The sequence below is a fragment of the Gamsiella multidivaricata genome, assembly GCF_025024155.1.
Source record: "Gamsiella multidivaricata strain RSA 2152 chromosome Unknown BC939scaffold_106, whole genome shotgun sequence".
Lineage (NCBI taxonomy): Eukaryota > Fungi > Mortierellomycota > Mortierellomycetes > Mortierellales > Mortierellaceae > Gamsiella > Gamsiella multidivaricata.
In genome coordinates this window covers 1-13111 of record NW_026251814.1, presented here as the reverse complement: position 1 = coordinate 13111, position 13111 = coordinate 1, and the positions used below count along the sequence as shown (strand labels likewise).

Below are 13111 nucleotides of genomic sequence, written 5' to 3'. Positions count from 1 at the left end.
CTCACTTTTTGATCTTTGGCTCGCTGGTCACTGCTTGAGCCTGACAGTTGCAGCTTATCTATCGCATCCTCGATCTCTCTACGGGCGGGGCCACTGCATACACTATCCCACGATGCGATCACTCCTTCACTTCCCCTCCTTATCTCTCTGGCTGTAGATAGCACTGTTCACCGAAGATTAGCTATGGACAGCCTCCCCGATCGTGTCCCCCAAAGCCTATGGGGACGGACACATGCATAATGCAAGAGCTACAGTTCTTTTTCGTGTTCCTGCATGCATATGAATAGATCTTAATATCCTCTCGATTCCCACGGGCGAGTCTTGGATTAGGATAGTACGGGCATCTGCGCAAATGCCATGCTCTTGTTGGCTTCCTTTATTCAGAAGGGGTTCGCACCAAAGTCTTATGATCCTTCATCCACCCAGAACAGCGCCACACCGGACCCAGGTGTAAACTCTACGTGCGCAATGCAATGCGAAGGCCGCTGTGCTACCACTTCGTCAATATTCACAGACCCATAAATATCCATATGCTGTCTCTATTATGCTGCTACGCCACTACTCGTATACTTCCTATCTTTCTTTCGGCACACCGCCTCAGACCCTCGCCTTACTGCAAGTAAACCAAATTCACTCCTCTGCTTCCTCCCATTCAAGCTCGTACAATATATTAAAAATAACTTGATAACTGTACGCCTATCGTATCAGCCATGGTCCATAATCGTACACAATCCATTGTGGTTCTGGCCGCCTTCTTGTGCCTCAGTTCGGTTGCTGCTTCGAACCCCATCGCCATCAAAGGAACAAAATTCTTTGACCCTTTCATCAAGGGTATGGCCTACCAACCTAGGACATTGGCATCCTCAGGGAGTGTGGACTCCCTATCCAGGCACAGCGGCTACATTCGCGACTTTGTCTTAATGAAAGACCTTGGCTTGAACGCAATCCGTGTGTATCAAGTATGAGTCGCGGTTTGCTTCCACCATTCTTTAACTGCCATTGTTCACAATTTTTGTTAGCATTTTACGCAGATGCAGAAACTAAGAATATTACTATTTCACATAGCGGTTGCATGAAGGCCTTGGATGATGCAGACATGTACCTAATCCTGAATCTGGCATCGTCGAAGCACTCAGTTATTTGTAACAATCCTGAATATGATGTCGATATCTGGGATAGCGCGTCCATAGGGCGGTCGGCGCTTTCAAGAGTTATTCCAACACTCTGGGCTTCTTTGTCGGCAATGAAGTGGATATGACAATAATGATGACCCAGACGTTCACATTCAAATACAAGAGTACTTCAACTGCGGTAGCGACGACGAACGGGGTTGGTAGGTTGGTTGGTTGGTTGGTATGAATTTGTATGAGTAGTGTGGATCAGAAACAACGTTCCAATTCTCGGGATATGCAGATCGTACGAGGGATATTGCATCGTACTCGATCCCGGTGTTTCTCTCGGAATTCAGCTGCAATGTTGAAATGCCACGAACATTTCCTGAGGGACCATCTATCTTTGGATCAGACATGACCGGAGCATGGTCTGGTGGTATTGTATACGAGTGGTCGCAGGAGAGAGACAGTTATGGCCTGATCCAAGTCGATCCCGACAACACCCTTGCCAGGCTACAACAGTCTGAAAAACAGTAATGGCGAGTTTTAACTCAATAGGTGTTAACATGGATACATTTAACGTCCATTTGTCCAGCCAATACGCCCACTTGGGAAGCCAACTCAGCATTGCCATCGACACCCTCCGCAGCGGTGTGCGACTGCATGGTTCGTCCTTGAGCTGCGTTGCTTTGAAAGTAGCTAAACAATATGGGAGCATAATTTAACACGCTTTGCACGATGGTCCCGTGCGAGGACATTGGACACAATGGAAAGACCGGCGTCTATGGCAAATACTCGTTCTGCACGCCAGCTCAAAAGTTGTCGTACATGTACAATTAATTTCACGCCAACGTCAGCAAGATGGATGCGTCGTCGTGCAGTTCAATGGTAACGCCAAGTTCACAGTAGCCGCCAGATCCTCGGACGATGTATGTTTAGCCAGTAATGTCAGTGCACAGATTAGCAGCTACAGTTCTGACTCGTCTCCTAGTTTAGACGGACCTAGGTTTGCCCTTCTGGCCCTGCTCATAGTACCGGTAATATTCTCGTGAGTTTTTTTTTTTTTTTTTTTTTTTTTAATTAGGCAGGAATGCACAAAAATAGATGACTGGATCGAGTATCCAAGCGGTCCTTGTCCTCTATGCCTGTCCTGTTCAGTGGGGCCCCTGATATATCTACATCGTTGGCATCGACAACGAGGGTATGGCTTCTATAGCGCCCAGTGCCGTACTACTGGTGTTGACGGTGGAAGGCTGAAGCTGTCGAGGGAAGGGTGCGATGATAGCGTGGTCTGAAGACAAGGGCGTGGAACTGTGAGCCATCGCAATACAAGTGGCGGAGTATGCTCCCAGTGGCTTGATTTTTTGGCTGCGCTGGAACGATGGGGCACTAAGGATTCAAGCATTTCGCCGCGTCGTGAATCCCCACTATTTTGATTTTGTCATGGACGATATGCCGAGGCTTTGAAAGACGCACCAGTTCAAAATAGTATGCACACCTCTACAACGATCTATATCTATCTGCCATGACGATAACCTTGTGTGGCCAGTGGTTTCTCCGCATCTTGCTACCACCCCGGCGTGCATGACCCTTTACTCTGCTGTCGATCAGATGGATAGGAAGAATAAACGGGACGTTCTTGAAACGTTCGTATTTCTAGACCGAAATTTTGGTGATAGGATAGTAGCAGTGTCACTCGCATCAGCCTTCGATGGACGGCACCGTTAGATTCTTTGAAGGAAGGACAACAGGACTGGTTAGCAGTAGAGCCATGGTTGTCGTTCACAGCATACACGTACGATTTTGATTTTTACCGCCGTACTTAGACCGCGCATGCTGCTTAATACAATGACTCTCAACAGCGCACAGCCGATCCTAGGTTTGATTCGTTCGTATGCAATGACTGTGCACGTCCTTTAAGCAACTGCGAGTGGCCTCGGACGGCTTCAGGACTTGCCGAGTGTTTCTGCGAACTTTCTGCGCCCAGTCTGTTTCCTCGACGTCTGTGTCTTCATTAATTAAGTTTCGTGCCCTAAGCGTTCCTTCCAGCTGAGCCCGATCGCAGTCTGTACTCCAAACGCTTTGCAGCACGCCTCGTGTATGGAACTCGGTTAATCTGCGGGGTCGGCTATACAGTGTGAACGTGGAAGCTGAGGACTCGGAGCACCAGTCATAAGTGACGACGACTATATGTCCTACGCATTAACTACAGTTAGAAGAGGAGAAGAGTTAGTGTTGCCTTTAGCTCACTAATAGCATGACGATCGATTAGATGTGTACTCGTTCATTCTAAAAAAATAATAAAAATACTAATATGTATAGTTTCCTTACCATATCTGATAGTACTTTGAAGCGATTTCTATGTGCCTGTACCCCCTTAAAGGCTTTAGGGTATGATTCGCTCAGGATAGACACGCCATAGTCTGTGCCACAAAAGCCTACCGCCCTCCTGTCTCCTGCTCCGTTGTCCAAGGCGCCAGTGATGTCGATTCGCACGACCTTGTTCTATATTAAAGTGCTTCTAGGTGGGCCTCGGTGGACTGGGGACTTGTGGTATTGCTGTCTCCGTTGGTACTGTTGCTACTACCTGATGCCATAATGACCTAGCCCTAAAAGCACACCTGTTGCCGACTTGCCTCAAGGGCGGCTTCCTGCGGAATAAACTCGGTGTGTACTGTATAGGCCTGCTCTCGAGCCCAATCGATTTCAGATAGGCCTCCTTATCTTTCTGCCTAGACTAGAACTGAACTGAAGCTGAAGCAAAGTTGAAGCTGGAGCTGGGAGGTGGCTGCCTGTTCAGACTAAGGTGTTGGCGCAATGAACAGAGATGCCGATTCACTGCCGCCTGTTTCACCTTCGTAATTGCGTAGACCTTAGAGCGCGCTTCGATCTGTTGCTCATTCTGCTTTCGACGCTCAAAAGCTCTCTCTGCCTCGACGGCTGCCTGGTCCGCTGTGCTACTACGCTGACAATACGAAAGGTATTTCCGGCGCCAGTCCATCGCCGGCATTTTCTTCTTCGCCATTTTCTGGTGGTCGTAAGCGCTGCCAGAAGGATGGCTAATGCATGGTGGGATCACATTGTCAACCAACGACACAGCATAGCAACAGAAAATTCTAAATGGCTGCGACGCAGGATCTTACCAAGACCAAAGGACACCTCAAATATCTGTCAGTTGTTTGCCGTTTGCACCATTATCATCGAATCGGATTTTTCTAGCAGAATAGAGCGTTTTCATACCTCGATATCAGGTTCAACGACAGGGCAAAATGATTAGATAAACTGGCGATATAGCATCTATTAAATAGTGCTATATGCTATGGATAGTGCAATGACACGGTGTGCTATGGGAATGGTGTTTCTCTCTGTATGCATGATATGTTTGATAGAGACGTGCGATACAGAAGAGAGGTTATAAATCACTTCCTCAACAATACAGGTATGTCCGCGCCCGTAGATACAAAGGCGCTTATTGCGATGCATACAAATAATAGCCTCAAAGGTGAAACAGTTGGCTGCTGTGCTTCATATCTATCCTTGCAGCGTGTGGCTTACCGAAGGCGACAATTTATAATGGGTTATTCAGGTGCATAGTGGGTTCTTCCCTTTTGATTCAATACAAGATGGCAAGTCACTGTTCATCTGCATCGGATGGATACACAGGATACAGAGCGTTGTTGTAGAGGCAACCATCCATCACTATTCTGCGCGCCTCCAGCAGAACTGTCCGCGGAATTGCGGCGATGTCCATATGCAGCATTATCGCTGTCCAGGATTTTATTTTTCATCAACTCGATTGAGATCTATTGGGTCGAATGCTAGAGAACTACAAATGGCTACAGATGAGCTCTACCTTTGTCAGGATGAGTGGATAAATGGGTTATGCATTTACTCAGGAAGGCACTCTATTCGGGACCAATGGCTATTAGCGAGCTGCGGAAGGAAGGCCCAGTCGATTGGCAGGCGACAGCCAAAGTGCTCGATGCATGTCGGAGCTATGATCTGGCGTTGTGTCAGGGAACAGGACTGATTCATTAAGTCCGAAAGATCCCTCACCCACACCCAGGAACTATCATCGAGCAGGATTTAGCGCAGGGGCCGTTTATGGGAAAAGAGATTGTAGACGGTCATGATGAGACTAACATCCAAGTCCGTTTTGTCTGATTCCACTCTTTAGTTGGCTGTTGATCTCTTGAACCCCTCTCACGCTCTTGAGCAGAAGACTCACAAGTTGAAGAGACTCGTGCAGTCTCCCAACTCTTACTTCATGGACGTTAAGTGCCCTGTAAGTCTCCATGCACTGCACCGTATCATTTCAGGAATTCTTTCAGAGCAAGAACAGACGGATACTCGAATCACTTGGACCAGTGTCTCGGCATGCTATCTGCACACACACGCACACGACCAGCGCCAACTTTAGGGAATATTCACGTTGGTTTTTTTTATTCATTTCAGGAGCACAATGGACATGACATGCGTATCTCGAGCTGCAAGGCCTATATATGAACACTGGCTATATATGCTACGAACAAAATACGGGCTTTCACTAGGATCGACTGCAGGAATGGCTATCAAGACCTCGTTTTGCATCACTTTTAGAAACAATACTGACGTGCATCATTCATTGTTCCTGTATGGTTGTTTCATCTTTCAGGGCTGTGTTCAGATCACTACCGTCTTCTCGCACGCCCAGACTGTCGTCATGTGCTCGAGCTGCGCTAACGTTCTTGCCCAGCCCACCGGTGGTATCACCCGCTTGACCGAGGGTATGTAAATTGTCTGAGTTTCACGATCGAGCTAGGATCTTCAACTATGTTTTCATTCTGTAGATGACTAACACGTATTCTGTTGACCCATTTTTGTTATTTAGGCTGCTCCTTCCGCCGCAAGCAGGCTTAAGCGCTTGTTTGATCTATATTATGACGAGCAATAAAAACGCTGGAACAATATACGGGCGCTTATTCACCTAAATCGTATCAATACTATTCATTATATTGTTGTTCTTTTGCTGTTGTTGTATCTTCAATACTGCCTGTGGATAATTGCGGTGTTCATTCAGTCTGCTGCTTTCGGAAACTTTATAGTCTCCGTACGTAATACGTACATGAACGTTCAGGATTGTTTATGTTTTTCGCAGCGGCAGTCTTTGACCATTCACTTCCTTTCTTCCCTCCTCTCTCACCCTCCGTTTTCCGACCCGCACATAATGAAGACGTCAACTATCGTTGCGGCCACCGTTGGCACCCTTGCCGTAGCCACTATTGGTTATGCCATCTACTTTGATCAGAAGCGCAGGAATGACCCCGAATTCCGTCGCAAGCTGAGTATGTCAATATTCTTCCACTTCAAGACTTTCGACCTTCCTTGTGCTATTCGACCCGCTTCCATTAAACTCTCTGTTTCTCCGTACCAAGGATATCAATTTCTTGGAGGGCTGCAGGCTTAGTTGAGCACTTTTCGGTTATCCATATGCTCTATCGTTGTACAGCTCCCTGTGACTGTAAACCTCTCCTATCCTCCTATCTCCTTTTCTGCATGAAATGCATGAAATGCAGCGCTTACTTGAATTCGTATAGCATCAGCTACACATGCATATGAACACACTCTAACATAATTTTCCCAATTACACTTTTTAGAGAAGGAGAAGAAGCGCGCTCTGAAACATCAGAAGGAGGAGGAGAAGAAGAAGGTCACCCGAACTGCCCAAACGGTCGAGGAGGCTTTGAGTGGCATCAAGGAGGAGGAATTCCCCACATCGATGGAGGAGCGTGAAAAGTTCTGCATGGAGCAGCTCTCTTCAGGCGAGGCTTTGTTCACCCAAGGTAAGACCCCAGAGCGGTCCTGATCAAGGATGAATCTTGGCAGGAGAATGAAAAAGACGCTAACAACCAAGGTCGATTGGCTGTTTTTTGACTGGATCAATAGGTCCTGAGGGATACGACATGGCCGCAATTTGTTTCTACAAGGCCCTGAAGGTCTACCCAGCCCCCGCAGAACTGGTGATGGTGTACCAAAAGACTATCCCTCCTGAGGTCTTTACCTTGGTGATGGGTATGTTGAGCATGGATGTAAGTTGAAAGGGCTCGTTACTCTGATTATGGTTCTAAACGGTTCTTACAACAAGAACTCCGTCAAGAATGCGCATTGATCACCTTCTGCTTCGCTAAATGGAACTGCTATATAGGTCCAAAAGAAGCAGGAGAAGTATTACACGGTTTTTCCACCCAAGGAAATGAACGTCAAGATCGAGGAGCTGGCTGAAGGCGTCACGGCAGAGGGACAGAAGGTCGTCCGCCGCGGATTGGTGGCCACCAAGGACTTTACTGCTGGCGAGACCATTTATTCGGAGACACCTATCATCAGCTCCTTGGAACCTTCGTTGGAGGGCAACGACTTCTGCCATTACTGCTTGAAGCAGATTGAGGAGAGTGCCAAGGTCCGCTGCGCTACCTGCTCCAAGGTTGTTTTCTGCTCCGAGACTTGCGAGAAGGCTGCCACAACCGAGTTCCACGCTGTCCTCTGCACCAAGGATTCTGAAGATGCCCACAACCCTGAGCGCGCTTTATCCGACTACACCAAGGAGACCAATAACAAGTACCCGGAGATGATTGCGAAGTTCTTGGTGCGCATGGTTCACGAGGAGACTCTGAACAGCGGCGAAGAATATAACTTGTTCGATCACATCGAGCGTCTCCGCTTCTTGGAGGTTCGTCCCTCGGCTGCAGAGGAGAAGGAGATTGCACTGCTCAAGCTCGCACTTGGATCTAAGATTCCTGGCATCGAGGAGTTCATCAACGAGGAGCGCTATTTGACACTCAAGGGCAAGCTGCTTTACAATGCTTACGGAGTTTCAACCTCATTGGATGCTAGCAGATCTGTCGAGCCCTCGCCTGAGCAGTATCGCAGTGTGCATGATGCCCCCGTTGTTGGAGCTGGATTTTACAGGGTCACATCGTACGTTTCGCACTCGTGTGAGCCTAATACCAAGGTCGCGTTCTTGGAGCACACCAACAACATGTCCGTTGTAGCCACGAGGGACATCAAAGCTGGCGAGGAGCTCCACGTTGGATTCATCGACCAGAAAAATGGCACCCTTTCGACTGAGCAGCGCCGCCAGGAGCTTTTCCAGCACTACCGCTTTAAGTGTATGTGCCCCCGTTGCGAGACCACTGAGTAATGCGCATGTAGATTGTATTTATCACCAGAGCGGACAGAGGATTGCATTGCAGCAGAATCGGGTTTATTCAGCATCACCCCAGTAGACATTAAAAAAGGAATCAAATTGTATATTCGACGCGACATCTTGGGGCCTTCGGTAGAGGTAGCTCGATAGACAAGACTTCTGATGGTGGCTTCTTTACTAAGCGAAAGCTCTTATCTGGCTGTTTGGTAAACCAACAAGCATCTTATTCTTTCAATGCGCCCTTAATTGCTATGTCCAAGTAAGGCGGGCCAGCACTCAATATTGCGCTTATCAATGCAACAATGCAAGCGCGTTTTTGGAGAAGGAATTCAGGATGGCAGCATGATAAGAGCAGGACACAATTAGGATAATAGAGACGGTACTTGACTATAGGGATATCCAACCATCCGCTGTCCGTTCTTGTCTCATTCTTTCTGCGAGAGATGGAGCGGACATATCTATAAATCATAGTAATGGTTCCTCTGTTCATGCTATTGAGCAAGGCGTTCTGAAGAGAGATGTCATTGTAAATCGGGTCCTATGAAATGCGTTGGTTAAACATAGAGTTGATGGGAAGAAGGGCCGTGCCCGGAAACTCTTTGGACTACGCCCATTTCACATCTGAGATGAAACAAAATCTGGAGCGGTTCCTTTGCCCCCACACGTCCAGGCCCTTGCACAGACAAGGCTTGAGACTGTAATCGCGCTCAACAAAGCCATTTCATCGTGTCTATTTTCATACTTTCCAAGTCGTTCCTCCTTATTTTTCCATTCTATTCCGCTCTTACTTAATGTCTCCCTATCTTCGATTTACGCCATCTTTGTAGCTCTTTGATCTCAATTGCCTTCTTGATCCGTCTACCTCCCCACCTCCCTGAATACCTTACTATGTGTGTTCGCAACCCATCACCTCAAATAAAGCTACCATATAATCTACCCCACAATTTTAAAAACAAGATGGACATTACTATATCGGTGTTATGGACTTATCCAGCTATCTCTTGAAAGGAAAAACATTAGGGAGTACGGCGACGACGGCAGAGACGGTGGAAATGTATAGACTCGGACAGAAGCTCTAGGGTGTCCTTATCGCCTCATCGCGAGGGTTGGTAAGCTGCAAATCGTGGATCAAGGCAATGCGGATCTCTCGGACGCAGAGCAGACAATGATCGTGAAGATGATAATGGGTACCAGAACCCGCTTTCGACGACAGTATGGGATTATTGTACCTTTATCACTATCATGCAGTACATGATCTGAAGTGAAAACATGTCGACGCTGCAAACTATACTGCTAACGAACGTAGCTGTGAGCGCAAGAATTGTATGGGGATAATTTTTTCCGAATGAAGGGCGATAACGATGGCAATCGTTATGACGATAACATCGCAGATGAGAAACGCGACCAACATGACCTTCCTGGCGATGATGATGGTGGCGATAATGATCGCGTGCGATACCCAATCTGGTCATATCAGAGATGTCAGCACGGATGCAGAAGCTGCCACTCGCAAAGGAGATAAACGTGTCAGTCACTTTTGCTGATTCGTCCTTGTTGCTCTACCTAACTACTCTTAGGTATCTTGTCGTGTCCGCAGATGAATACTTCACGCCCAGTATCTGTTCAAGTTGCCTCACGAACACACCAGACGGGCAGCCCCAACAACTGCGTTTCTTCGTCAATCTGAGAAAATAAATTTAGCTTACTATATGGAGATCAAAAAGCTGCTTTTGATGTCCATGGTGAATGTATGTTGAAAAGTCGTGATAAGGGCGATGAGAAGAAGAGAGGAGAGAAGAAGAGAGAAGAGAAGAAGAGAGAAGAGGGAAGAGAGAAGAGAAGGAGAGAGAAGGGATGGGATGAGACATAGAGTACCGTATGTCCTGTGTGTCCTGCATACCCTCCATGTCCTTCAGATAATAAGCCTAGGCAATAGTCACTTCTCTTCTGCACCTGAGCCGACCAACGGCTGATGACAAGCCTAATGCCAGAACACGAACGATGGGTGCACGGAGAAGACACTGTTAGCGTATACGATCTGACTCTGATTGTAAAGTACCGGGTTGCTGACCTGCGGAGACCACGCCCTCTCTGCCGACAATGGGCCCCAAGAAAGTGTCCATCACTTAGGTCCTCCAGGGATTACTCAGTGTTATTTCCCTTCCTCCCAAACGCACTAGATGGCAAGGAACTATAATATTCTTTTCGTCGTTTGTTGTGAGGCTACGAGGTTTGACCATCCCTTGATCTCGCTCCAGGAACAACATCTTGTAGAATGGAATACACCGTTATCTTCACAAGCGTATAGTGAGTGTTCCTATCTAGTACCGTTTCCTTATTCCATTCTCAACCGAGCCTGACTGCACTTAGGGCCTTAGAGCCGATCTTCTCGTCTTCGAAGACAACATTTTTTTCTTCCACTCTCTGCGTTCCTATTTGAAGTGCTTTAAATCAACTTTCAGCTTTCAAAATCGAGAGGTAAAATGAAAATGTGCCTTAAATCGAGCCATCCAAAGAATACAGGAATGCGGGGAGCTGCAGCTAGCTGTGCAGGCTCACGTCACATTGTACTTTGCCCACGGCGCTACTAACTTATGTTGAAGAATCGCACTGGACTGGATGAACGAATGACGGGACCCAACAACGCAGAACTTGAATCCAGAGACTATACCCGGGTGGATCGAGCACAGGTATAATGCATTCCATCGGGACAAACCGCTGCTTGCTTGAAGGTTGCTCAAAGACAATGGAGAACAGAAAAAAGTACTGACTGTTCTTGGTCTTCTCCACGTAACGTTTAGCAGATGGAATCCGTGCATCCCCTGACCGCAGCTGGAGCCCTGGCGCCCAGGTACCCAGACACTTCATTGGGATATATATCTGAGCCATCTATAAGCAGTAGTTGCCGATTATTGGCATATCTAACAGCACGTAATCTTTTGTCAAATAGCTCTTCCGGAACCAAGAAGCCAGCAAAAGGAACCCCAATTGCTATCCCCACAAACCAGCGCCGTCTATCCAATTTTTCCATCAAGACTGCGAACAGAGCGCTAATGACTGGATATCGGGACGGCGGTAGTAGCGGGATGAGGCGAAAATCCAGCACAGCATCACAGGGACATCAATCGCCACCATTTTTCCCTCACAAAGGTACCATTCGACTTTCCATCATTCGATTTAGACGCAACCCAGAGGAACATCTATTGAAATTGCAATGCTCAACCAATTCGGTTTTCATAGACGATTTTGATATCATTGGGACAGTTCCAGGATTTGAAAAGCTGGTTGAGGCAGAAGCAAGTAAACACATCAAGGCGAAAACGGTAAGAGCATGTCGTAATTTGTTGCTCTAGCAGAGGAGTTGGGTGTTGGCTGCGAGTACGATCCTCAAATACGACTCTATATTTTTCCCTATTGAATAGAAAGCTACAGAGATGAGTGCATCTCTGAATGAAATGGAGCCCAAAGGTAAGCAAAGGTTTAAAATAGAAGCGCCCTCGCATATTTTTGCGCGTGAAGGACGAATTGACTGACATGACCTTCGAACAACATCTTCTTTAGACCAGAAGCCTGCCAAAAGAAAAAAGACTGAAAAGGACAACGGAGGCGATGAAATTATGGCTGCAAAGCCAGTGCTGACCGGCCTCAAAGGGCGAAGGCGCAGTGTACGTATAGCGGTCGAAACGTATCAAAGCTAAGGTTTCCTCGAAGAGGGCCACTGACGGCAGTAGCGCTATATTCTTTGATGGTTTTCAGTCCGCTTCTGTAGGTTCACTCTCAGTCAAGGATGTGCCTGCGATACCCACACCCCTATCACCTTCCTTACATCCTACTTCGTCTGAACCCGCCATACGATCGTCGTTACCAACCACTCGGATGTCACCACCAACCACAGGAGGATCCATCAATCGTCTGAAGCATATCAATGGATTCAGAAGGGAATCCATTGGAGGCAATAAAACACTTAGATCAACACCTGTGAGCTGGCCTCAAATGCCCGTGTCGTGCGTGCGGGTTTGGCCAAGGACAGAGTTCACTGCGGCTGGAATGTCGGTTCAGTTTGGAGCGGATCGACTGTCATTGACTATCAAGCGTAACACTACGAAAGTCCCACACATGGAACTAAAATTTGTCAGTGTAAGTGCCATGTAGTTCGCACCACCGTAATATTCGTTGCTATCTTTAGATCAAGTAAATAGTGTTTACTAACAATGACCTGAGACTATTTCTAGTATTACACTGCGTCGACCTTCAAAATTTTTCAGTTTGCAACTCGCAACGATTTCGCGGAATCTTCGATTTTGGCGCGGCAGCACAATTCGGCAGACGACTCAGAGAAAACGCGCCTGGTCACGCTTTTCGTGAATACGAATCCGTCGGCTATTGTGAATGTCTGCGCTGCTCTGAAGCAGAAGGGCATAGACACGAAACGTTTATCGTAAGGGCTTGTCGAGCCAAATGCCCGGTTGTTGTCGGCCAACATTGTAAACTGTACTCGTTTGAGCGTCGTTTAGTAACACGAAGATCGATTTCTATCTCACCGATATAGGCCGGAAGCTGCGGAGAAAATCCTAACTTCGAAGAGTAGAAGGTGAGTTCCCTCGTAGAATTTGATCCGCAGTATATTTTCATGCTTTATGTTCAGTAATGACTTACGACTTTTATGTTTACCTTAGCCCTTCGACATCGCGTCTTCCAGAACAGCCTGAAGAAGCGTAAGTTAGCTCACATCTGGCCTGCACAATGTTCGTTGTTATGAAATCCATGCCGTTTAATAACGAATTGTCTTTCTTTCCATAGGCTGTTCATATACCCA

General features: G+C 47.2%; 4 protein-coding genes across 4 annotated transcripts; all 4 read left to right on the top strand.

Moving 5' to 3' along the window:
• Nucleotides 1–1481: 1481 nt before the first annotated feature.
• Nucleotides 1482–2282, top strand: BC939DRAFT_481539 (uncharacterized protein; the record flags this gene model as incomplete). The annotated part of the gene is made up of 4 exons (XM_051559035.1): nucleotides 1482–1645; nucleotides 1708–1807; nucleotides 1994–2041; nucleotides 2217–2282. 4 exons carry the CDS (start codon nucleotides 1482–1484, stop codon nucleotides 2280–2282), a joined length of 378 nt encoding a protein of 125 aa, XP_051407051.1.
• A 2433-nt stretch (nucleotides 2283–4715) lies between these two features.
• Nucleotides 4716–6019, top strand: BC939DRAFT_467217 (40S ribosomal protein S27). The gene is made up of 5 exons (XM_051557748.1): nucleotides 4716–4738; nucleotides 5290–5397; nucleotides 5431–5433; nucleotides 5770–5878; nucleotides 5983–6019. Exons 1-5 carry the CDS (start codon nucleotides 4736–4738, stop codon nucleotides 6009–6011), a joined length of 252 nt encoding a protein of 83 aa, XP_051407050.1. The 5' UTR covers nucleotides 4716–4735; the 3' UTR covers nucleotides 6012–6019.
• Nucleotides 6020–6701: 682 nt separating this feature from the next.
• Nucleotides 6702–8404, top strand: BC939DRAFT_20069 (uncharacterized protein). The gene is made up of 3 exons (XM_051550611.1): nucleotides 6702–6934; nucleotides 7038–7180; nucleotides 7297–8404. The coding sequence occupies exons 1-3, from the start codon at nucleotides 6871–6873 to the stop codon at nucleotides 8287–8289; spliced, it is 1200 nt and encodes a 399-aa protein (XP_051407049.1). The 5' UTR covers nucleotides 6702–6870; the 3' UTR covers nucleotides 8290–8404.
• Nucleotides 8405–10889: 2485 nt separating this feature from the next.
• BC939DRAFT_507783 (uncharacterized protein) lies at nucleotides 10890–13014 on the top strand (the record flags this gene model as incomplete). The annotated part of the gene is made up of 10 exons (XM_051560920.1): nucleotides 10890–10985; nucleotides 11097–11146; nucleotides 11246–11445; nucleotides 11536–11618; nucleotides 11718–11763; nucleotides 11857–11960; nucleotides 12052–12432; nucleotides 12528–12733; nucleotides 12845–12886; nucleotides 12972–13014. 10 exons carry the CDS (start codon nucleotides 10890–10892, stop codon nucleotides 13012–13014), a joined length of 1251 nt encoding a protein of 416 aa, XP_051407048.1.
• Between the last annotated feature and the right edge of the window lie 97 nt (nucleotides 13015–13111).